The 25,665-nt window shown below is 35.8% G+C and overlaps 3 protein-coding genes across 5 annotated transcripts in view; 2 read left to right on the top strand and 1 right to left on the bottom strand.

The window, feature by feature from the left end:
- LOC128896292 (protein draper-like) overlaps nt 1-23,014 on the top strand; it is a 28,741-nt gene extending 5,727 nt beyond the window's left edge. Inside the window, exons 2-4 of one of the 2 annotated variants that reach the window (XM_054159575.1) lie at nt 20,778-20,964; nt 21,398-21,524; nt 21,609-23,014. In XM_054159575.1, the coding sequence (XP_054015550.1) occupies nt 20,873-20,964; nt 21,398-21,524; nt 21,609-21,875 (486 nt within the window). In that variant the 5' untranslated portion in view covers nt 20,778-20,872 and the 3' untranslated portion in view covers nt 21,876-23,014. Of the gene's footprint in view, nt 1-20,456; nt 20,965-21,397; nt 21,525-21,608 lie in introns of those variants that run through there. The other variant, XM_054159564.1, reaches the window with a different exon arrangement.
- LOC128895866 (monocarboxylate transporter 5-like) lies at nt 78-4,357 on the top strand. 2 transcript variants are annotated; one of them, XM_054158949.1, is made up of 6 exons: nt 78-555; nt 1,283-1,421; nt 1,638-2,058; nt 2,160-2,677; nt 2,829-2,969; nt 3,088-4,357. In XM_054158949.1, exons 1-6 carry the CDS (start codon nt 436-438, stop codon nt 3,231-3,233), a joined length of 1,485 nt encoding a protein of 494 aa, XP_054014924.1. In that variant the 5' UTR covers nt 78-435; the 3' UTR covers nt 3,234-4,357. The 2 variants fall into 2 exon arrangements, with proteins under 2 accessions (XP_054014924.1, XP_054014836.1); XM_054158861.1 differs by having other exon boundaries at nt 2,778-2,969.
- The window catches only part of LOC128891054 (protein draper), a 55,010-nt gene continuing 32,914 nt past the window's right edge, over nt 3,570-25,665 (bottom strand). Inside the window, exons 2-15 of the mRNA XM_054150225.1 lie at nt 12,927-13,171; nt 12,713-12,833; nt 10,265-10,402; nt 10,018-10,194; nt 9,599-9,926; nt 7,880-7,987; nt 7,403-7,567; nt 6,978-7,184; nt 6,002-6,157; nt 5,762-5,938; nt 5,543-5,653; nt 5,261-5,470; nt 5,005-5,181; nt 3,570-4,924 (exon numbers count right to left, since the gene is read on the bottom strand). Of these exons, the coding sequence (XP_054006200.1) occupies nt 4,641-4,924; nt 5,005-5,181; nt 5,261-5,470; nt 5,543-5,653; nt 5,762-5,938; nt 6,002-6,157; nt 6,978-7,184; nt 7,403-7,567; nt 7,880-7,987; nt 9,599-9,926; nt 10,018-10,194; nt 10,265-10,402; nt 12,713-12,833; nt 12,927-13,171 (2,604 nt within the window). The 3' untranslated portion in view covers nt 3,570-4,640. The remainder of the gene's footprint in view (nt 4,925-5,004; nt 5,182-5,260; nt 5,471-5,542; nt 5,654-5,761; nt 5,939-6,001; nt 6,158-6,977; nt 7,185-7,402; nt 7,568-7,879; nt 7,988-9,598; nt 9,927-10,017; nt 10,195-10,264; nt 10,403-12,712; nt 12,834-12,926; nt 13,172-25,665) is intronic.

The following is a 25,665-nucleotide window of genomic DNA, read 5'->3' as shown; positions in this document are numbered from 1 at the left end:
TAATGTGGCATGGTACGTAAAAGGTTTATAGGCATATTGTTTGTAATTTTGTCAGTTGCTGAGGAAGTATGATCTCGCGGATCCCGCAATACCTGTTGCTCAAGTATAGTCTTACTGTTATCAAACCATCTTCCCCTCCTCCAAACCTCCACCGCACAAATACGCAGACCAATTCCCATATCATTCGCCTATCGATGGCTATCAAATAGATGGAACATAAAGAAAGCATACACTCACATCAAGTATTCTTAGGACATTTTCCATTGGTTATCGTTGGCTATCAAACCTCTGACACTTTTTGCCGGAGATAAGATAACATTTTCAGGCTATTTTAATGTGCACAATGTGCACCAAGGTGTTATTATACATCTAAACGCATCAGTAAATTGCCGTCCAACTTTTTCTTTCTGCTGAGGGGAACAACAGACAGATAGAATGCCATTAGCCAGACGTCTTCGTCTCGATGATGTCGTCACGTCGTTCCCAGAGCTGGGCCCCACAGTCCCGGATGGTGGTTACGCATGGATTGTTCTCTATGGAGTATTTCTGGTGCAGGTATGACTGAAAACATGAGCGGAACCGGTCGGCACTGGCAGGCTTATCAACCCAAATAAGATACGTTCTTCAATAGCGCAATTGTTACTTAAAAGTAACTCGCAAGAGAGGGAGTCCACGGTTGCTCTTCTGGAGATTTCTATGATATTTGGAAGGGTGAATGTAAAGGTCGAATGACGGGATTTGTAGAGTATTTCCAGAATAGAAATTTTACTATGTTTAGTGCACTTCAATGTTTAATATAAAAACTCCTACGTCATGGATTCGACCCTGGAAATATTATCAAAATCTCAAGAGTAACTCGCTCTAAAAAAAGGATATGTTCTCAAACAGTTGAAAATTATTTATACAGGGTATTTAGAACACCGGCACTTAGGAATCTTCCATTTAATATTAAATATTAAGATATAGAGTGTGTTATATTTCTAAAATGACAATGGAATATACTCTGCATTTAAAAACGCAATTCCAATTGATTACAAAAGGAACTAAGAACCAAATTCTCTCATGAGATTTCATAGAAATTCAAAGTAATGTTTTTACAGGTATTATAGTACATAGACGCTCGTCTTACGTGTCGCAGTGTTGGTCAATATTTTTCATCAAATTAATATGCAATCCTATTATACACCCTGTATAATAAACCCTTGATGATTAATACAATTATATTGCTTCAACGCTTTCATGTTGCTGAGAACATTGTTTTTGAATGTTGTTGTCTTTACAGATGACCATACCGAGTTTATTGTCCATGTATGGAATAGTATTGGGCTACATAAATGAAAATGAGGCCAATGATTTTGATGTGTGGAGCGAGGAAATTATTCTCGCGCCGATACTGTTCACCGCGTTCAGCAACTTAGCAGGTATATAAAAGGATCAACTGTTATACTTCTGCTCCAATTCTGCTATCGATGCAAGTTTTTCATATTTTTTGAGAACATCATAGATAAAAGAACACTTCTCTCATATGAGAATTTGAGAATTTAAAATAAATACTTAATTGTAAAATACTTTATGGGGTATCAGAGTGCAGGATATTATTTTAGAGTCTTTTTACTTTAATTTTTATAATATTTTAGATCCTTGGACGAGGATGATAGTGATAATGGCATCAGTCCCTCGTTTGATAGGGATAATAGGAGTATTCCTCCTGGCAGTTGGGATTATAGCAACAGGCTACCTAGCAACTGGCGGAGTTGGAGCATATTTGGCCAGCTCCAGTGCTGGTGCGGTGATGGGCGTAGGCGCCAGTTTCGTCATGTTACTAAGCGAGTACGTTTTGCGGAAAAACTTCAGAAAGAAGCTCGCTTTAGCTTTAACATTGAAAAATATTGGAGCTTCCTTTGGTCTTGTTCTCATCCCCACTGTAACGAATGTGCTGTTGCACGAGGTCAAACTGAAAAGTGGTCTACTCCTCATGACGATTGTGCTGATGCCTACCGCCCTTGGAATACTACTGTTTCGGTTGCCTACTCCACAGGAAATTTCTTCTCCTTACAGGTCATTCTCATACATAATCTGTAATTGAAATAAAATAAGTCGTAAGTCCTAACAATCAAAATGTTTCAAACGTGTGATGTAAATGTATAAATAATGCGCAGTCTTCTCCTATCAACCGAAGAGGACAACGAACTTCCGATAAGAATCTCTCCAGATATTCCTGAGAGCACGCACCACTCAAATGGCCAAAATAATTTTGAAAACCCGGAATATGCTGAAGTTGAAGGAAGGACACACATTGGTGGATTGTACAGCGAGGGAAATAACATTTACGCTTATGAAAACCCAAACGAGGATGTAGATCTGTTTGTAAATCCAATTGTTCACTCGGATAGCAAGTGGAAACACCAGCTTCGACCACTTAGAACCTTTCGGTTTTGGGGTGTAGTAGTTGGGTGGGTCGGAGTGAAAGTGTCCGCACTCTTTTTCTGGATTTTATTACCGGTTTTGTTCTATGGAGTTGCGAACCATTCTTATGGTTGGATATCACTATCTACTCTGGCTGGCTTCCTTACATTTTTCCCAAGCGTTAGCAGTATAAAAGTGTTACAAATGACGACTCAAACCAGAAGACTATATTTTGGGCTATCATCTTGGCTTTGTAGCGTTGCTCTGATAGGCATGTAAATTCTGCTATTCCATCGCTATATTTACAAAGTGTTTTTTTTTTTTTTGTGTGTAATATATTCACTATATTAAAGAAATTTCTTTGTTCCCAGGTCTAAATTACGCAACGAACTATTCATGGATAATAATTTATACTATTTTAGGCGGTATCAGTATTGGCAGCTTGTCAAGTTGTCAGGATTTGCCTTTGTATGATATTCTCGGTGCTGAAACAGTGCGTTGTGTTCATAAGGGATTCTACAGCATCGTGGGTTTATGTATATTGTTCTTCTGTTTCGTACATAGTATGTCGTCTTAACAAATTTTTATTTTATCAATTTTTTTTAAAGAACGGATCAAACGATCGAGTTACAAACTAAGAGCTATTAATGAAACGCCATAAAAACGAATTTTTGATTACAGGTGTTGATTTCTGTCTGAATTTTACGGCGCTCTTACTATTTATCGGTGGATTCTACTGGATCTTGTCGCCTGTTGTGAGTTTAATTAAAGACTCGCGATACACACATTCTCATGCAATACACAGAACGAGTAGAGGCGAGACATAATAAAAATAATTCTAAATATTGATTTTACATTGTATCTTAATTTAACGGTATTTACAAATATTTATATCAATCACAATAATCTGTTTTCATGGATTCATCTAGAAATAAAAATAGTATATATAAAATCGTAAAAATAGACATTTCTTAGAAATTAAAAAATAGGCTTCAAATATTTTCTAATATAAAAAGGAATAAATATGATTTACAGTAGGTATCTCGAATGATCTCCATCATGAATGATTGCTTTCATGCGTGTAAATATACAGAAATAAAATATGTACTTTAAAATGTATATTGATATGATACTACCTTAATTGTAGAATTACTCTTTTCGAATTGCTTAAAAATATATTGCATATACATGGAATAGATTGTTTTCAAAATAATAACAATTTTATCATTCTTATACGCGATGAATATGTATGAGTATTGCATAATAATTTCTCTAAAATTCTATAAAATACAAGAAGTAATATGAGACTTTAATGGTAAGATGTTATTCGAATCATATGCTTACTTTGAGATCGTAAGATCGGTCTCTTATTAAGCTTAAACAAACTCACACAACGATTTTATACGTTTGTCGATTTACTTACAAGAGACTCGAAGAAGAAACTTAATCGTTGATATGCGTAAAAGGAGTTGATTAAAGATTTAACGATAAGTATTCTAAACTCGATTGATGTATCTACTATGTATGAAATGATTATATAAAATTTCGTAATGTGTATCACTTTCAAACTTCCAAAGCATCCTCGTATGCAAAAGTTTGCAATCACATTCTCACGCAAACGTTTAAAATTTGCCACTCGTAAGTTTTGTACAATTTTTATAAACATCGCAAATTTTTGTTGCGTAATTCTATCACATCATTGTACTATGGATCTCTTAATTTTTAACTTCAGTTATAAACGATTATAGTAACGAATAAACATTTCAATTTCTTCCGAATAAACTTTTGAAAGGCCGATTATACCACTTATTTTATACTAACTATTCAATGTAATAATATTGCATCAGACATCACTAAATGTCGCCTAACATAACAGACAGTCCAAAACGCTGAAGGTGAACGATTGCTACGAATGTTATGATTTTATAAATAAAATATTCATTTAACCATTCACGTCGTACTGTTCAATTATATACATGCGCATACTGAGCAACTGGAGTACATTTATATTCTTACTGGAAATGTTTCAATTTTTAACATATTTCCTCAGAGCTCACAACTAACAGCACGTGAAAACTGTCTTTGAAATGATAAACGACAAGAGTCAATATATTAGGGATCAGAAGCATTAAGCTTTTGATCTGATTTTGCTTTTTCAGATCACATTAAAAATACACATATTTGAAAGTAAAGATTGTATGATTTAACCTGCATTCGCGAGTAATGAATAAATTTTAAGTTTCTCCACGCTCTATATCCTTATCCTTTATCTTGCTAGGCCCTGCAGTATCGGAGTTCGAACAGATACCATTGGGCATTCGAGTATACTGATTATAACCACTGACGGGCCTTGGATTATCCAACTGATCATATTCTGATTCGTCGTTGTTTTGTTTTATTTCATCGTAAACGTGCTCAATCTTTTTCCCGTCCATTTCATCGATACTGTGATACACGTTGAGATTTGGATTTCCCATATCAGCATTTTTGTTCTTGAGGTCGTATCGACTGTATGATTCTAAAACCGATTTATAGAAAGAAATAGTATTATGTCTTCAAAAGAATATGAACAAATTCCCAACAATTTATAAAAACTACCTTTGCAATCATCATCGTCGTCCATGCCTAATCCGAGTTTTGCTGTCTCGTTATTTATTTTCTTGCTTGCTCCGAGATTATTTCTAAATTGGAAATTGTTCAACAAAGTGGTTGTTCCATCGTCAAACTTCAAGGAACCCTGATACGCGTACACAGGGTTATCGAACTGTGTTTGTTCTGTACAACAGATATAATCATTGGTTACATGAATTAATCTTCAAATGTAAATTAATATATTTATTAAAAAATTATATACCCGGAGGAGATGGAGGGTCGGCGATATATTGCACTTGCGCGATTTCATTCTTCAGATCGGCTACTCTGCGTCGATAATATATCCAACCGGCTAAAATCATAGCGATGACAACGACAGCAGCGAAAAAGAATCCTGCAACTATGCTTCCATATCCGCCTTCATCTTTCGCTTGATAATTACGTGAAAATAATTCTACGTCGCAATTTGGACCTGAAAGTTTCGTTATCAATTGAAGTGTTCATCGTGAGGATAATATCGATTGATTTCGAGTTAAAAATATACCCCCGTATCCGTGTCTACAAATGCAACCATCGCCAGGGTGACACATAAACAAGTCATTCTTGCAATCACAAGGTTCCATACAGTGATCGCCATAATATCCTTCCGGGCAGACTATCCGCAAATACAAAAAGTGTTTGATATATTCAAACAATCCACTAGTACGTGAAAGTTCAGTTTTATCGTAAATATAATTTCACGCAAAGTATGGATTCCACTTACTCTCTGTACACTTGGTGCCAGTCCAACCAGGTGCACAACGACAGTGTCCATCGTTAGATCTGCATTTACCCCCATGTTGGCACGTACAGTGTTGAGTGCAATTAATGCCATACGTTCCCTCTGCACATGGTGTTTGACAGTGTTCACCTTGCCAACCTGGTCGACACTGGCATATACCTAAACCAGTAATATCGTATATAATAAAAAAGAATCTATAGAGAAGTAAAGTAGAAACCTTACCTGTTACATGATGGCATTCTCCACCATTTTTGCAACGACAATGATTAGCGCAATTCAGTCCATACCGATTGGGGGGACAAGGATGTTCGCAAGTTAAGCCCAAGTATCCTGGACGGCAAACGTATTCACCAGTGACGTGATCACAGCTCATGTTACCTGAAAGACCACGTTTACTATACACATATACTCGAAATCTCAGCTATAGAAATAAGTACTGCATGTTTTTAAATAATTGTAGATTAGTTACGAATGTAGCACTCTATCTCTGCCTATAGTACTCTGCCTCGCTTCGATATTTATGATAAATGTATTATAGTAGTCTCGACTTACCACTCATTTTGAAGTTTGCAAAGCATTTTTGCACTATATTGTTTCACTGATACAAAGTGTTAACAAATTTGTGCAAGTTAACTCTACGCATGCACATGTAACCACTAACAACTAATCGAATTAATCATTTTCTAACTACAGTGCAAAATTTATAATGTAATCTATGTAAAATACAACATCGAACTACATGCATGCAGTTAACCCTCGGACACCGGGAGCTCGCATCGAAATCAAAGTTCATACGCGCTACAAAAGAAGGCTTAAAATCAAATTTTTATATGCAAATATTATTATCATATTAATAATGCCTCGAAACCAGTTGTTTTTGTTAATATTTTGTCCCGGAAACTACTTCTTTTGCAATAAAGTTCGGAACGTTTCTGTTGCTACAAGTTAGAATAGTGGGAATAGTCGATTGCTACGGATCGAGTTACAATGTAAATACATGGCTCGATACTTTCGATGACAGAGTGCATGGGACTTCGAAATTAACGTCGGAAAAGTGACCCAGCACCGACGTCAGAGGGTTAAACTCAAAATTGTTTTGTGTTAGATGTACGTATAGTACTGTAACTGTTATTTTATATAAGGCCTGTGAAAGCCCATATCTTTTCACTTTCAACTATAAATTATCTATCATTCGTACCTTGCATTTTCTTTGGACACTTTTCCTTACAGCTCACGCCATACCAGCCCTCTTTGCAGGGTTGAGAACAATCGGATCCTTCCCAGCCTCTGGCGCAAATACAAGTGCCTGTTTCTGGATCGCATGAACTATTGTTCATGCACTCACAGTGCGAATGACAGTCTTTGCCATAAAGACCTTCTGGACACTTGGTCTCACAGCGGATGCCTGTTTTATATTATTAAATTGGAAAACTTTATCGAAGATCAAATCGCCATCGAACAACGCTTTCCAATCTCCGATACTGTTTTACTTCTTTATTATTCGTTAGGTTCATTTTTTAAATTCTGAACGAAGCATTTAGTACAGTAAAGTGAATGAAACACAAAGGGAGGAAAACGAAGTTGCAAAATATCTATTTTATTCTATTCGAGGAGGAAACAAACCTCGCCATTCTGGCTTACAGATGCAACGGCCTGTGGCAGGATCACAGTTCAGACTATTTTCCTTATGGCAATCACAGACTTGAGCGCATCCCTGCCCGAAAGATCCATTTTTGCAATGATCCTCGCAAAATTCGCCGGTGAAGCCAGCTGCACACGTGCATGTGCCTGCGCGTTGAAAAAAAAGTAATGTGTTTTGGTGCAGGTGCAACGAGAATTAAACGAGAACAAAACAGATCAGTGGTTAAAAATCACTGTACTAGATAGAACGTGATCCTTGCAAATGTGCGCAAAATAAACATAAAAGAAAAAATGATAAAACTTGAGATTGAGATATAAAAATAATTTGATAGAGAAGTATGTGAAAGTAGCCAATGCAATTAAGAATCAGTAAAAGTTAATGCTTCACAGTTAGAGAAGCTGGAAACATTAACTTTATATTTATTTAATAATAAAAATCGTTGCAACCAACCCCCTTACCATTTTGCGGATTACAGGCAGCATTGTTAAAGCATTTGCATTTGCCCTCGCAGTCCTTGCCGAATGACTTGTCGTCGCAGGGACGATTACACGAAACACCAACCCATCCTAACAAAATGTAATAATAATACATGCAGGAGTAATGTTTCCTTATCATCTATACCGATATTTTAACGTCATAATAACAGTCGATGCTCTGGGAACTCTGAGACTTACCTTACACTAGATTTCTATTGCATTTCTTTAATTACAACTTATATCTAAATGTAATGTGCGAACGGCAAAATTTGCATGTAACACTAATATCAACAACTACTGTTAGTAATCGTTTTTTTCTTTCTCATGCAAATCACAATTGTATAATGAGAGACTATGTTAATTGTTAATGATCGTCCAAACAAACAAACTGGAAAAGCCAATCAGTATTAACTAAAAAATATTCAAGTTCATACAATCACAAGATGCTCATCTTGTTAAGAGTACTTCTCTCATTAGTAGTTCATACTTATTACACGTAAAAAGTAACATACGAACAATATTAACGCTTTGACTACGAGAAATATATTAAACGGGAATTCTATCTCTCTCTTGCGAGTCTCCATTTAACACGTTGACTGTCTGTACCTACAAACGTGAATACCTCTCGAATGTCCATAGCAGGGTTTGAATAATAATCAATTGCAATTTTTTAATTAAATAATTGATTTAAACAACTTAATTCAATCAACTTAATTAATAAATATTTTGAATAAATGTAATTAAAAATTATTTAATTAAAATTGAATTAAGCAGAGTTAATTGAAAGTCGTTTAATTGACGATTGATATGAGCAAATTTAATCGAAGTTAAGATTTAATTAACGATTACTTTAAGCAGAATTAATTCAAAGCCATTTAATTGACGATTACTTTAAGGAAAATTAATTCAAGCTATTTAATTGAGGATTTGTTTATGTCTTTAATGTTAAAAGACATTTATATAAAATTCAATTAATTATATAAGTAACACATATAAATAAACATATATATAAACCAATTTGTAGCGACAAATGCAATATACTAAATACTATTAACCTCATCAAAATGAGTTGTTTGTATATATAATAATGTATTTGTTAAGGTAATTCTATGAATAAATAATTTATAACGTAAATAAGAACAAATATGTATTCTTATTCAATGACGACAAAATAAAACAAATATATACCATAGGTATAAGTTAAAGTAATATACTAAAAACATAAAGCAGTTCAGCTAATTTGGCATTACCGGCATAACCCTTTCTGTAAATTCTGCTTAAAGTAATCATCAATTAAATGGCTTTGAATTAATTCTACTTAAAGGAATCGTCAATTAAATACATATCTTTGATTAAATTTGCTCATATCAATCATCAATTAAATATCTTCGATTAAATTCGCTCATATCAATCGTCAATTAAATGACTTTCGATTAATTCTGCTTAACTCAATTTTAATTAAATAATTTTTAATTACATTGTTTGTAATTAATTGTCAATTAAAGACGGAAATTAATTTTAAAAGTATTTAATTACTCGCAACCCTGGTTCATAGAGATAATAAAATGCACATAGCTTATTGATTATTTTGTAACATTTTGCAGTTAATTTCTATATGATCCACGCGTGGGTTAGCAGAATAGTCAATGTGATAATTCTGATTCTCTATTGCCTTCATAACGTAAAAATATAATTAATTACCTGCTGTACAGTTGCACCGTCCGTTCTCGGGTGAGCAAGGGGCACCATTCTTGCAGACACATTTCTGTTCACAATTCTCGCCGAAAGTGTTCTCAGGACATACTTCGCTACAATCCTCACCTCTGTATCCTGCCGCGCAAATACAAGTTCCATTTACAGGCGAGCATTGCGCATTATTCTTGCAGTTACAACGATTCTGGCAGCCCTTGCCGTAGGTGTAGAATGGACAAGGCCTAGCGCAAGTGTCGCCATCCCATCCAGTCTTACAGATGCACTTCCCAGTCCAAGGATGGCACAGTTCTGTATTCTCGCTGTCGCAGTCGCAAACCTTAACAATAATTAACAAAAATATGTATGCATTAAATAAAATATCAGTAAAAACTATCACAATACTCAGATGATATGGGTGATATAATCACCTCACATTTGGAGCCCCAATGTTCGTCATCGCAAATACGTTCATTGCAGTTTTCACCTTTCCAGCCAGGACTACACGAGCAACTACCATCAATTGCAGAACACTTTGCTTCATTTTCGCAGGTGCAGTTGTTGGTGCAGTTCAAACCAAACTTTCCGTCAGGACATATATTTAAACACTGTCAAAGGTGATCAAAATTAGTAACTCAACGCAATCGAAGATTATGTTTAATAAAACACTCTATTCACCTTGTCACCGTAGTATCCAGGCTTACATTCACATTCTCCTGTAACGTGATGACAACCACCTCCATTGTAGCAGTCACAGACTTGAGAGCAATTTTTCCCCCAGAAACCTTCCGGGCAACGATTCGCACAGACTGAACCCTATTGAAGGAGAATTCAATATAAACACGAATACAGCTTAAGAAGACTTTTACTGAGAGACCACTAAATATAGACCTCAGTAATATTGGAATACCAAAGGAAGATGCACAGATTGATATAGCAAAAAGAATCTTAGAAAAATGGAACCAAGAGTGGTTAATGACTAAACATACTGATCTCCACGAATCAAGAGAAAATATATTTTCAAAAAATCCTGCTATTTCTCTGCCAAGAAGAGAACAAATTCTAATAACCCGATTAAGAATAGATCACACAAGACTAACACATAGCCACTTAATTACAAAAGAAAACCCCCCATACTGCACAAACAGCAGTACAAAAATCACAGTTAAACATATAATAGAAGAATGTCCATTGCACGATAATATACGCGAAACAGGAAGCCAACCAAACACCCTGAAGAACAGTTTAAACGTCAAGAGTTGCATACTAAAAATCGTATCATATTTACAAAGGACAAGATTAGCAGAAGAAATATAAGCCACATATAGACAGGACACTACAATTAAATTATTAACTATTTTTTTTTATTATTAGATGCAAGAAATTTGTTATCTAAGTATACGTAATTATCTACGTAAATTATTTATGATCAACATATGTAGTGTATAGAATGTAAAGAAAATGTAGTCTGTCTCACAAGAGCGTGTCGGCTATATTTTGTAAATATTTATATATTTGTACAAAGTTTTAGATGAGTCGAATCTACACCTAAAACACTAATACGAATTTACCTAGTAAGATGCTCAATATCCTTCAATTAGCAATTATAGCTTGGTACCATCTCGACATCCTCTGTTAAGGTATATAAAAATGAAGCCACACAAAAGACGATTACTTATGAACGATTTAAGGGTGCGCAGGACCCAGAGCCAAACTCCGAGTTGACTTCAACGACAGTCGCGGAAAAAATAGAAAACTCCGGGACAAGGACAGAGAGAGCGATACAACAATTGCAGGAAAGACAAGGACAGGGCGATTAGGCTAGCATGATTCTTGTCAAGGATATTGAAGCAAAGAAGCAATATTTTCTAATAATTCTGGTTTCAAAATATTCCTTATACCTTGGCGCATGCCACTGTAAGATCCGATTTTGGAAAAAGTGTTTGTAAACAAATTTATTCTATAAGAAAAAAAAATTCCATTCTTTTATTATTTACAAAGTGTCAAGACCGAAATTGCAAAATCGGGCGTTAGAATGGCATGCGGAGTGATGAAACAAAAGAAACATTGCATCAATATCCTCTCTACTAATTTGTCAAAAATTGTCTGGCATTGGCTCACCAAAGTAGTGACTGTGATTGGAGCAATACAGTGTTCGGTGGTGAATCTTCGTTTCGAGCTTGGTGTCCTATTAGACATGCTTGGTCTGTCCGTAGAAAAAGAATAATACAAAGAAGTGTGAAACACCCCATAAAAGTGCATGTTTGGAGTTGCTTTATCGCAAGAGGTTTTATGTTGGAACTTTATGTATCTTCACTCTCAATCTGAATGCACAAACAATGCTGAAATAATATTAAAGGGGACTTCTCACATCCATGAAACGTTGGTTCAATCAAACGAAACATTAGTGGATGTTGCAAAAAGATAATGACCCTAAACGTCTAAGTCGCTTCTGTAAAAGATGGAAAGGGGAAAACGCTGTTACCATACTATGGTGATAACTAGACTGTGGATTTTTATGCATTTATAGGAAGTTTGAATGCGTAAAAAATTACAAAATGTACACAATGTGCAAGAATATGAAAATAATGAAAGTAAAGTTCACATTATAATATTTGCAGGGTAAAATAAATTCCTATTTAGGTTCAATTTCTGTAGGTGCGTTTGCAAAGATTTTATTTTGCATAAAAATCCGCAGTCTAGTGATAACGATGCTGTAATGTATGGTCCATAATGAAGTACAAACTAAGAGGAAGGTGTATTACCAAAATAAGAGCAATTTTACACCATATTTGAAAGATATGTAGGTCGTTTCCAGCATCTTACCCCAAAAAATTAATAGAAAACATGTGGAGATGGTGCCAAGCTATAATTGCTAATGGAGGAGATTGGACACCTGACTAGGTAAATGCGTATTAGTGTTTCAGATGTAGATTCGACCCATTTTGCACAAATAAATTTTGCACAAATATATAAACATTTACAGAAATATAGCTGACACGCTTTTGTGAGACAGACTGTAGTCCACAGTGGTCGCTAATGGGATAAATGCTGATGCGACATTAAATAAATTAAATAAAATAAAGGCTTTTGCGTATTGTCACTTTCATTGTAACGAATACTTACAATCCATCCAGAGGTGCAGTAGCAATCGCCAGTGGTAGGATTACAGTAACCACCATTCTGGCATTTACATTCCGACTTGCATTCGTCGCCGTGTTTCCCAAGCGGGCATAAATCGTCGCAACTAGGGAAAGGATAATTAGTATGCATCGAAGACTAAATTTTAAACCCCTGACAATTGGCACAAGTGTATTTAGTGTAACGAAGAGGAACTTACAGAGGTCCCGTGTAGCCAGGAGCACAATGGCACTCGCCAGAAATGTGATGGCAGCTTCCACCATTCCTGCAGCGGCACTCTTCGCCGCACTCTAATCCATAACGGTCTGGAGAGCATTTCTGATCGCAGTGGTCGCCAGTCCAACCTCTGGTGCACTGACATTTGCCATCGAAGGGGTCGCAGGTGGCTCCATTCTGGCACATGCAGTCCCTCTCGCAAGATTTACCCCATTTCCCAGTAGGACACTCTGTTCAAATGCAAATATGTACTTACATTTCCATGATTATACCAGGTATGTAAATATGAAACCGGAATTACTATATACAAAATACACATTTATTGTATGAAAATGATAAAAAATATTTAATTCGAAGTATTGCCCATTGCTAGCTATACATTTTTAACTGACTTAGAAAAGGAGGAGGTAACTCAATTCGACATGTATATTTTTTTTTAAATGTCTGTTCACCGGTTACGCCGATATGGCTTGACCAATCAGAATGGAACCTGTTGCATCTTGTAGAGCATGTTCTCCTGATGATCCTGCTGTCAAGACTTTTGCGATTTGTCATTTTTTACCCGTAGTTTGACCAAAAGACTGTGATTTTTAGGTATGCTTGCAGATTACGTCGAGATAGCTTGATGAATCGGAGTGAAACTTCTTGCATCTTGTCGAATATTTCTTCCAGTTGGTCGCGTAAAAGAAACATTTTGTGATTTGTCATTTTTTACCCGTTTTTTTTTTAAACAGAAACATTTTGTCTTGCTTCGTACTCCGAGACGGATGGACCAATCGGATTGAAACTTTTTGGAAGAGCATTTGCCATTTGGTCCCATAGCAAAACATTTGTCCTTGTCTTATTTTTTACCACTTTATATCACTTTTTATCGCAAAAAGCGTACTATTTCACGTATGTTTGGCCTGAAACCGATGAAATCGATGAAACCCCTTACATTTTACTGCCGGAGAGGTTTTCGAAATGATCACAGATGCAAAAATTTATGAATTTCTGTATTGTTTATAACTATTGTTATCGCAAAATTCCTATTATATGATGTAACTCGGTGAGAAAATTACCGAGCGCGATGGAACCTTCCGCATTTCATGATAGATGAATTCGTGATGTTGCCATTTGCAAAAATTTATGGACACTTTTATTGTTTATAAAACCATTGTTGGTGCGAAATTGCTATGCTCTGGTGTAGCTCAATAAGGAATTTACCAAACGTAATCAATCATTTCACATGTATTCCTGATAATCTCATTTGCAACAATACAGGGTGTCCCAAAAATGTTGGATGTTCTTGAACGGGGTGTTTTGGGGGGTGGGGTTGGGGGGGGGGGCGGATGATTTGAAAAAATTTTTCCTTAGCGAGAATGGTGTTCGAGGCTTCGTTAAGGAGATATTGACAGAAACATCCGACCAATCAGAGCGCGAGTATTTGCTTCGTTTGCGAAGTGGGAAATTTCTTACATTAATTCTGTCAACTCGACAAAATTCTGTTCGAGCAAAGATACCGAACAACTACCTACAGACACAAGTACCAAATTTGGTTTAACTATCTGTCGAAGGAACAAAAAATATGAACTGTAATTATTGCTATTATACGTATTCATATTCATACAGTATTTCCATGGGGAGAGTTTATACATTAGCAGTAATCAATTTTGCCGCCCCTCCCCTCCAAAAAAGTCCCAAATCTACTCAAACTATATTTCCGTGTACATACTATATACATTAACTATTGATTCCTCATAGACAATAAACATGTATACATTGACAGCATTCAATATTGCCGTCTCTACCAAAAGATAACCCAAACCGGAATTAATAATTTTTTACATCTGCGCCGCCTCAGAAAAATGTCCATTGCATTTAATATAATGTATTGAATAATTTAACCAAATTCATCAAACGACGGTGAATAACAATGAAGTTTAAATAGAAATTATTTCACACTTTTCACTGGATTTTCCCATACTTTTAAGCAATTATATCTAGAGCTAGTGCGTATTCGTATAAATTAACTAGAAATTATTTCATACTTTTCACTGTACCTTTTCTGAAGTCGATTAAATTTTTTTCCACAAAATTATTTTATACTCTTCATTGATTAACCACGCTATGCTGCCAAAGAATAATCTTAACACATTACGTATCAGGGTTTGAATAATAATCAATTTCAATCTTTTAATTAAATAATTGATTTAAACAAATTTAATTCAATCAACTTAATTAATAAATATTTTGAATAAATGTAATTAAAAATTATATAATTAAAATTGAATTAAGCAGAGTTAATCGAGAGTCGTTTAATTGATATGAGCGAATTTAATCGAAAATATTTAATTGACGATTGATATGAGCAAATTTAATCGAATATATTTAATTCACGATTACTTTAAGCAGAATTAATTCAAAGGCATTTAATTCACGATTACTATAAGCAGAATTAATTCAAGCTATTTAATTGACGATTTGTTTATATCTTCAATATTAAAAGACATTCATATAAAATTCAATTAATTATATAAGTAACACATATAAATAAACATATATATAAACCAATTTGTAATGACAAATGCAATATACTAAATACTATTAACTTCATCAAAATGAGTTGCTTGTATATATAATAATGTAATAATGTAATTTATAACGTAAATAAGAACAAATATGTATTCTTATTCAATAGCGACAAAATAAAACAAATATATACCATAGGTATAAGTTAAAGTAATATACTAAAAACATAAAGTAGTTCAGCTAATTTGGCATTACCGGTATAACTCTTTCTGTACGAGCGCCGGATATATCTGGCATCCATCTAATAACCTTATATGTGTTACTTATACAATTAATTAAATTTTATGTAAATGTCTTTTAACATTGAAGATATAAACAAATCGTCAATTAAATAGCTTGAATTAATTCTGCTTAAAGTAATCGTCAATTAAATGACTTTCGATTAATTTTGCTTAATTCAATTTTAATTAAATAATTTTTAATTACATTGTTTGTAATTAATTGTTAATTAAAGACGGAAATTAATTTTAAAAGTAATTAATTACTCGCAACCCTGTTACGTATACATAATTATGCGAAGCGCATCGTTAATACGCGTTTATTGCCCCGTGTAAGCATTCTAATATTGGGAATAGGCTGCCGGCGGTTACCGTGTCAGAAACATGTGGGTAGTCAGCGCTTGAACAACTGTTCAGCCCACGCAGAACCGACGAAACCTAACTCGCAAAAGGTCACGTAGGATCAGAGCCTTCGCAGGGGGGAATCGAGCCTGAAAAATAGCTTAGGAAGACGGGAAGCGAATGTAGAGCGAATTTCAAGCACCACTCGGCATTCTTTATCCCGGACAAGTAGCCTTGAATGAATCCGCGAAGACAACACTCTTCCTTCTTCGTTCTACGCCGTTTATATTCTGCGCGCGACGACCGATCTTTATGTGGCTAGAAAAGAATTACAGAATAGGTTAATATTAACAGACGTGCAAAATGTATTCAAAGAAATTCCTGTCTAGATTGAATATGCCATTAATTGCAGACAAATTTCAATTTTCGAGAGGGAATAGAAGAATGAAAACACAGATAGCGGTAGCTACAGAGAGACTGTGGGGTTAATCACATCACAAGAATCTTTACTGATGAACATGCACCATTTATTATATTGAGCGCGACATAAGAATCGACGCCAAGTATTTACATCAATCGCGACGCGTTTGCCCATCTCTGGTAGACTTAGTCAAAATAAACTATATGACGTCCTCCAGTGCTCTACATTCAGTCTTTTTTATTAATTAATAATTCACTGATTCAATAATTTCGTGTAGGAGTTTGTGTATTAGTTTATGTATATATTACATCAGTCATATTGACGTTAAATATCAATTCTTTATTATTACACGCGACTGTACTCGCGTATTTTTTGTGCACACACATAACGTAATTATTTTATCCATGTACAAGATTGCTAAAGACTATAATCATGTTACAGTCCATAAGAGCCTGCAAATATTAATTTACCCGATGAACTTTATTGACTCATCGTGATCCTTCGAACCTCCGAAGATAAACACTGTTTAGCTTCTGCAACGTCAATTACGAATCTCCAGTATCTTATCGACCAACCAAAACATCCAAACGTACCGATAAACCGAGCACCATATCGAAATTCTTTTTCGAGACTCGCAGCGAGTTGACACTTGCTACTTCCGGTCGCAGGAGTCATTCGATACTCGATTTACACACGTTCGCGCGTGATTCATGCCCGACAGTCACTTTGCGACAAAAACGTGACACTGGGATCGTAGTCCGTGATTCAGAGTCTTTGTCGAACGGTTTCTGCGCTAATGTGTTCCAACGTTGGCGTGTTATCCTTTTAAGATATATCGGAGCTCCCAAAATTAACGTTGAAAACAATCGGGCTCGAGACGGTTTCGTCGTAGAACGTCTCGGGAACAGGGCCGAGGTTGGGGGGGGGGGGGGGGGCAACATGATAGGTGTCCGGTGTCCCTAGTATACGAATATACCGATATACAGGGTGTCCCAAAAATATTGTAATACCTTGAAAGGGGTGATTCGGAAGGTGATTTGAAACAACTTTTTCCTTAGCGAAAATGTTGTCCGAGGCTTCGTTGAGGAGATATTAACGGAAAATACTGACCAACCAGAGCGCGAGTATACCGGTGGAGCGGCCATAGTAGTGTTGAGTGCGGCCGCCTAGCGCGTAGCCTACACTCCATTGGAATACTCGCGCTCTGATTAGTCGGGGTTTTCTGTTAATATCTTCTCAACGAAGCATCGGACAACATTTTCGCTAAGGAAAATGTTGTTCCAAATCACCTCCCGAACCACCCTTTTTAAAGAACTCCAACATTTTGGGGACACCTTGTATATACCCCTGACGGGGCGCCACGATAATCTTGCCCGAGGCGCCAATATTGCTAAAACCGGCCCTGCTCGGGAACTCCAGATGGCGTTCAAGCAGTTTACTATGTCATTTTCAAAGACATTATATACCCTAAATTGACTACACTGGTCATTTCTCGACATCCCGAATATACCTAAAGGCCAGTAAATAATAACAATATCGTTATGGTCACTTTAAGCAGTAAGCAGAAAATATTTGTTGTACCTTTTCTTTAGACGGCACTTCCAAGTTCCACTTTGACTTGGTCTTCGTGAATGTATAATACGTCACTTGCCTCGGACAGCTGTTATGTTAATCATCGAACATATCGCGCGTTATTGAATTAACGCGTAATTAATTCACTGATACGTAACTGACAAATTTAAGCTACTATGTGTTTGATGTAGCGTTTGTATTTCAGAACATTTGAGATATCCTGGATATACTAATAATGATAATAGTATCATACTATTTTTCAGTCACAAGTAGAAATGTCAATACAAATTATTACTGGACTCGAGTTTCTCGAAAACAGAATGTCGTTTAGAAAAGTATACTTCACATTTTATACCTACAATTTTTTTTTTTAAATATTGGATTGTTCGGGAAGTTCGTGCCTATTTTTAAGAAAAATTCAAAGGCATATTTGAACTTTGATGTATATTTATTGAATTATATATGTACCATTCTGTTCCACAACCTTTCCACTTTTTAACGAATGTACACATGTTATTTGTTTTCAGCCATTCCGATATATTCAGATCCTGTGTCGCTTACTAAAAATCGGCATGGACTTTCCAGACAGCCCAATATATAAGCTACAGGAATAAATGTCATTAAAAAAATAGAACAATGTTACGATTGCCTTCTTGCTCAAAAATAGTAGTTATACGTAACTTATAATATTATCTGACTTCGCTAATATTATATTTATTATCGTCAAGCCTCACTAAAGTGATTTTTACCACGAACAGTACGGTTCAGAAAGCGTTTCAAGGCGATAACGCGTCGCTCACCCTTCGTAGACCTGTAATCTATTAAATAGAATTAACGTAGCCAGAAAAATGAACAGATCACAGACGATTCAAATTATTTTCAATCTTCCGGCATATTGACGTGAGACATATGTTATTTTTCGCAGTGCTCGACGTTAAACTTTCTATTCGTCGAATTGAAGACGACAATCCGGAAGTGGCAATCAGCCTTCAACGGTCGTGTACAATTTTTTCTAAACTCTCGTGACGTACGATGATCGGGACACGTAGTACGAGTACGTGCTCATTAGACTTACTCATCAGCGTTCGTTTCTAGATGAATGAAAATCGCTTTAACGATTTTTAAAGCGTTACTCGTACACCAGGGGCGGATATATGGAACGTTAAGGCCACGATTCAAGGTTCTTAAAGCTTTATGACTTGTACAATTCTCGTATCGAAGTAGGGAAAAAGCAGAGTGTTTCTCGTTTATGTAACGCTTCTATTAAAATAGCGAACTAGCAAAGATCGAAAGGAAGTTAACGCGTTGCGTATTCATTCGAAAGGTCGTCCAGTTTCTCGGTTTATGAGTAAATTAACGAATGATTGTATTACTTAAAACAGTGCCTCTCAAAGTAGAGCGAAGAAAAAGAAATTTTATATTATAAAATTATAAAAATAAATAGATATTATATCGAGAAATAGAATGAACAATTATTGCGTCCTTTTGTTGGAAAATTTTTTTTTGTAACTACTTAATACAGATTTTTCATATGTATATATACAGGGTGTCCCAAAAATGTTGTAACACTTTGAAAGGAGTGGTTCGGGAAGTGATTTGAAATACAATAAACAAGTATTGCGTCCTTTTGTTGGGAAATTCTTTTTTTATAACTACTTAATACAGCTTTTTCATATGTATATACAGGGTGTCCCAAAAATGTTGTAACACCATGAAAGGGGTGATTAGGGAGGTGATTTGAAACAAATTTTTATTTAGCGAAAATGTTGTCAGAGGCTTCGTTAAGGAGATATTAACAGAAACTCCCGACCAATCAGCGGGCGCTCCATTAGCATACTCGCGCTCTGATTGGTCGGCCGCCTAGCACACAGCCTACGCTACCGCGAGCGCTCCACTGGCATACTCATCCTCTGATTGGTCGGAGAGCGCGTCCGCTCCAACGGTATACACTCGCTCTGATTGGTCAGTGTTTTCCGTTAATATCTCCTCAACGAAGTCTTGAACAACATTTCCGCTAAGGAAAAAGTTGTTTCAAATCACCTCCCGAACCACCCCTTCCAAGGACCTCCAACATTTTTGGGACACCCTGTATATTGTCAGACGATTTAATGACGATGTCATTTGGAAAATTTTTTGAATTTCTTAATGTTTATAGCAATTGTTATTGCAAAATTCCTATTTTTTTTGTATGTAACTCGATCAGGAATTATCCGATCGAGATGGAATCTTCCACATACATATATTTTATTTATAAAAGTGTGAACGACAGTTTAAATGCTTATAAACGAACCTGTGTCTAGGTTATATACTTAGCTAAACGAGTTGAACAAATTAAAAATTTAAAAGAAGTCGACACTCGTCGACCATTTCCTTTTTAACGATTATGGAATTTCTCGCGTGGCACAATATGGAAATAATCGACGCCGTTAAATTGCAATCGAGGTACAAAGTCTAAAGTCAGTAATGGTTTCTTCGAAGAAATGACGAACACATCAGGATCATGCACACTTTATTCTGCATTACCGAAGCCTTTTCATGAATCCCATGTAACTTTTCTGTCGCAACATTCCGGCATCACGCATTTCCCGATATCGCAACAAATATCTCACGTTTGCGAGCGTGTTTCTTTTTTTTTTTTTGTTCGAGAAAGATAGTGCCTCACACCTTTATGATTCACGAACGTAACGAAATAATTATTTTTCTTTTTCAGATACAGAGTCATGCTGAACACTCGGAACATACGAAGCTCCTGAAGCTATATGTACATACAATAGCTGTTTATTATTTTAAGAGTGTTAAGCCAGGATGGCTTCGTTGATTTGGTTGGTAGCTCCGATTGCCATTCTAGGAATAGCTCATGCTCTCGAAGGACCCAATATATGCACCATACAAAAGACGTAAGCGAAACAATTAAACTCATTGTGGTTCACATATTAACATTAAACCTACCAAAGTTCATTTGTAACTATTTCTACTGTAATTGAACAAACGACTAGTCTTAGAGACACTTTTTTCAATTAAATGCAAAAATATTTTACGTGGTACCAAGTTGAATAATAAATATAATTCATGTATTGCATCGTAAGTACTGTATACAAGAGTTTGTAAACGGTCGTGTTTAATGTAAAATTCCAAATTTTCTATTCTGCTATCGTTCCCTTTTCGAATGTTTACAAATAATTTTCAAGATACATTTTCGATACCTTTTAAAAATAAAAGCAAAAATAGAAAGTAATAAACTTGTTTTTGTGTGAAATGAGTACATCCCTTAACGACGTACTTTTGTACAATGGCCTCTAACGCGTTGTTTTAACACTCTGCTGGTGTCAGGTACACGGTAACGGTGAAGATATCGGAGCAGAAACCTTACACGGTACGGGAGAACACTTGGTGCTTCAGCTTTCCACCAAGATGCTCCAAATACAAAGTCGTGTACAAGACGGTGTTCAAAGAACAGGTGACCGAATTGAAATATTCATTGATTTAGAATTAAAGGGAAACTTGTATTCGATACTATATAGATGTGTTTTTCTTTCATCAGGAATTAGTCAAGGAGAGGCCGGTGGAGGAATGTTGCAAAGGCTACACGGAGACTACCGCTGGTGATCGTTGCATACCTATCTGCTCCGAGGACTGCGTTCATGGCACTTGCATGGCACCTGACTTTTGCAAGTGTGAGTCAGGATATGGAGGCCCGTTATGCGATTTCAGTAAGCACGATATTCATCATCTATGCGATGTGCTGCTCGAAATGACGACGCAGGACCTCACTCTAAAGATCACACCAGAAAAAATGAAGAGTTTTTAAATAGATTTAAAAATGTGTTATATAAAATATGTATACCAGGTAAGTAAATATGAAACCGGAATTTGCCCATAGATGGCCTTAGCTGTCAATATACAATAGTTATCGTCAAACGGCGTCATTGGCGCCAATTTTTTGTTTTAACATCTGAGAACGATTTGCAAGACACAACAATACAAGTTTCGTACAATAGCATTGTTTTTAATAGCGTTAAATACACTGCGGTGGATAACTATAGCACCACTGATATTTTTAAGGGTGCGCAGGAGCCAGAACAGAATTCCGAGTTGACTTCAGCGACAGTCGCGGAAAAAGTAGGAAACTCCGGGACAAGGACAGAGAGGGCGATACAACAATTGCAGAAGAGACGAGGACAGGACGATTAGGCTAGCATGATATTTTTCAAGGATATTGAAGCAAAGAAGCAATATTTTCTAATAATTCTGGTTTTAATATATTCGTTACACTTTGACGGATGCGACTCCAAGGTCTAATTTTGCAATTTCGGCCTTAAAACTTTATAAACAATAAAAGTACGTTTTTCTTTTCTTATAGAAGAAATTTGTTTATATATACTTTTTCCAACATCAGGCCTTAAAGTCGCATCCGCCAAAGTGTAACGAATATATTAAAATCAGAATTATTAGAAAATATTGCTTCTTTGCTTCAATATCCTTGAAAAATATCATGCTAGCGTAATCGTCCTGTCCTCGTCTCTCCTGCAATTGTTGTATCGCCCTCTCTGTCCTTGTCCCGGAGTTTCCTACTTTTCCGCGTCTGTCTCTGAAGTCAATTCGGAATTCTGTTCTGGCTCCTGCGCATCCTTAAAATTTTTTAAACATAAAAGAAAAATTCAAAGAAAGTAGTTGGATAATATGAAGAAACGATGTAAATAATTAATTTTAGAGGAAATATACTGAAGTAGTCTAAGCCTGTATCGAGATAAAGTCGAAAAGCATTATAGAATCGGTGCAAAACTATAGTACCACGGTCATTTTCATCACACTTCAAACGTGTTTGTCACAAAATTTTCATCTACTTCAGAGTTTTACTTATTAATTAATACAATGCCACGCGGTAAATATCTTACTGAGAAAGAGCAAGGTGAAATTTTGGCTTATAACAAGCTAGAACTGGGAATTAGGAAATATGGCCAAAATAAGAAAGGAGGAACTAAGAAGAAACTGTCCCCACGTGCTGAGAGGCAGGTTATTAAAATTGGGAGCAATAGTTTGATAACATGTCAGAAAATTGCAGCGGAATGTAGACTCGAAGTGTCACATTGGACCATTCAACATGTCTCTAAAAGGAATCCAAACGTTGCCAGACAAAAACTAATTTCAGCACCCGTTCTTTCTAACTGCCACAAAATAGCAAGAATGGAATATGCCCGCGAAAACATGAATAAAAACTGAGATCATCTAAGTTTAATGTTAATCGACAAATTAAGAGGTGACATTATTTTTCTCCATTTAACGTTCTGTGTTAGGTAATATTTTCCGATGAGAAAAAGTTTAATCTCGATGGCCCAGATGGGTTCAATTGTTACTGGAGAAACCTACAAAGAGACCCAAAATATTTCTCTAAACGCAATTTTGGAGGGGGAACGTTAATGGTATGGGCTGCGTTTTGCTCGAGTGGCAGGCTGGAATTAGCGTTTCCTTCATCCAGAATGAATAGTTTACGAGCACATTGAAATATTGGAGATCAATTTGTTGCCGTTTATTCATTCAAAGAACCACTTTACTTGGACGTATCGACAAGATAATGCCCCAATACACAAAAGTCGAGCAACACTAAGATGGTTTCAAACACTTAATATAAATTTATTAAACTGACCAGCATGTTTCCCGGATCAAAATCCGATGGTACATTTATGGGATATGATGGTATGGCGTATTTATGCACACTCAAAACTAGTTGAGAGCATGGCAAGTCGCATTTTTGAGTTAATCGAGAAGAAAGAAGGTCCTACTCATTATTTAATCATTCCCTTTTATTCATTGAAATTATAATTTAATCATTACATTATAATTTAATATTGTTATTATGTTATAATCCCATTGGCGCTATAGTTGTGCACCTATGAAATATCTATAGTATTATTATTAGTTGTCTTAAATAAATGTTATGTTCGCCGTTTTATCATTGCTATAACATATTTTTACCCACTTTTACATGATACTATTAAAAATTAGAAATTATTAATTAAATCTACAGAACGCACGAAAATTGTAGCGGTGCTATAATAGTCATGGACCGTAGTGTAGACTGTTGCTGAATCGCATCAAATGCTTGTAGAAGCTTACGGTACATGCTCTTGGAAAATCACAGTGCATTGAATGGTTTCGAAAATTCAAAAGTGGTGATTTTGACGTAAGAAATGAAGAACGTGGAAGACCATCGAAAAAAAGTTGAAGACAACGAATTGCAAGCATTAAAAGCCATGGGAAAGATCCAGAATTTGGGAAAATGGGTTCCACACGAACTGAATGAAAAACAGCAGGAAAACCGAAAAACCACTTGACGAATGCTGCTCGCCAGGTACCAAAGAAAGTTATTTCTCCATCGAATTGTAACTGGCAATGAAAAATGGATATATTTCGAAAATTCTAAGCGTACAAGATCATGGGTAACTCCAGACGAACCATCAACATAGACTGCAAGGCCAAATCGCTATGGATGAAAGACAATGCTCTGTTTGGTGGGATCAGAAGGGTGTGATCTATTATGAGCTGCTAAAATCTGGCGAAACCGTTAATACTGAACCCTACCGATAACAAATCATCGATTTGAATCAAGCTCTGCGTGAAAAACGTCCAGAATATAACAAAAGGCAACACAAAGTGATTTTGCTTCGCGATAATGCACCATCACACACAGCAAAACCGGTCTAGGAAACGATTGAGGAGTTTAATTGGGAAATATTTCCGCATGCGGCTTACTCGCCAGACTTGGCTCCATCTGATTATTATTTATTTGCATTGCTAGGACACGCACTTGTTCAGCAGCGCATCACTTCTTACAAAAATGTACTAAAAAAGCTCGAAAATTGGTTTGCCTCAAAAAAGCAATAGTTTTTTTTGGCGTGGCATCCACAAATTGCCAGATATATGGGAATAAAATAATTTTTTGGAAAAAAAATTTAACCGACTTCAAAAAAGATACAATGAAAAGTATGAAATAATTTCTAGTTAATTTATACGAATACGCACTAGCTCTAGATATAATTGCTTAAAAGTATATGGAAATGCAGTGAAAAGTGTGAAAATTACTATTTTTATTTAAACTGTATTGTTATTCACCATCGTTTGATGAATTTGATTAAATTATTAAATACATCATATTAAATGCAATGCACCTTTTTCGGAGGCGGCGCAGATGTAAACATTTTTTAATTCCGATTTGGGCTAGCTTTTGGTAGAGGCGGCAATATTGAATGCTGTCAATGTATACATGTTTATTGACTATGAGGAATTGATAGTTAATATATATAGTATATACACAGAAATATAGTGTGAATAGATTTGAGGCTTTTTTTGGAGGGGAGTGGCGGCCATATTGATTACTGCTAATGTATAAACTCTACCCATGGAAATACTGTGTGAATAGGTTTGGGATAGTATTTGGTGGCGGCGGCGATATTGAATAGTGTTAATGAATATGATGTCAAAGTGGATGTAATGATAGCAATAAATAAAAACCATATTTTTTGTTTCTCCGACAGAACGTTAAACCAAGTTTAGCAATTTTTAATATACTTAATTCTAAATTTTGCGCCGCCTCCGAAAAA

This window comes from Hylaeus anthracinus, unplaced genomic scaffold (assembly GCF_026225885.1).
Source record: "Hylaeus anthracinus isolate JK02 unplaced genomic scaffold, UHH_iyHylAnth1.0_haploid 0, whole genome shotgun sequence".
Taxonomy (NCBI): Eukaryota; Metazoa; Arthropoda; class Insecta; order Hymenoptera; family Colletidae; genus Hylaeus; species Hylaeus anthracinus.
The sequence above is the reverse complement of the archived record's forward strand: the minus strand, read 5'-3'. Positions and strand labels throughout refer to the sequence as shown.

What these genes read in the sequence shown, in the direction of transcription:
- LOC128895866 (XM_054158861.1), top strand. Translation starts at nt 436, where the DNA reads ATGCCATTAGCCAGACGTCTTCGTCTCGATGATGTCGTCACGTCGTTC. An exon ending in CGCGTTCAGCAACTTAGCAG is followed by an intron (nt 1,422 to 1,637) that starts GTATATAAAAGG and finishes ATAATATTTTAG; the next exon opens with ATCCTTGGACGAGGATGATA. An exon ending in GTTCTTCTGTTTCGTACATA is followed by an intron (nt 2,970 to 3,087) that starts GTATGTCGTCTT and finishes TTTTGATTACAG; the next exon opens with GTGTTGATTTCTGTCTGAAT.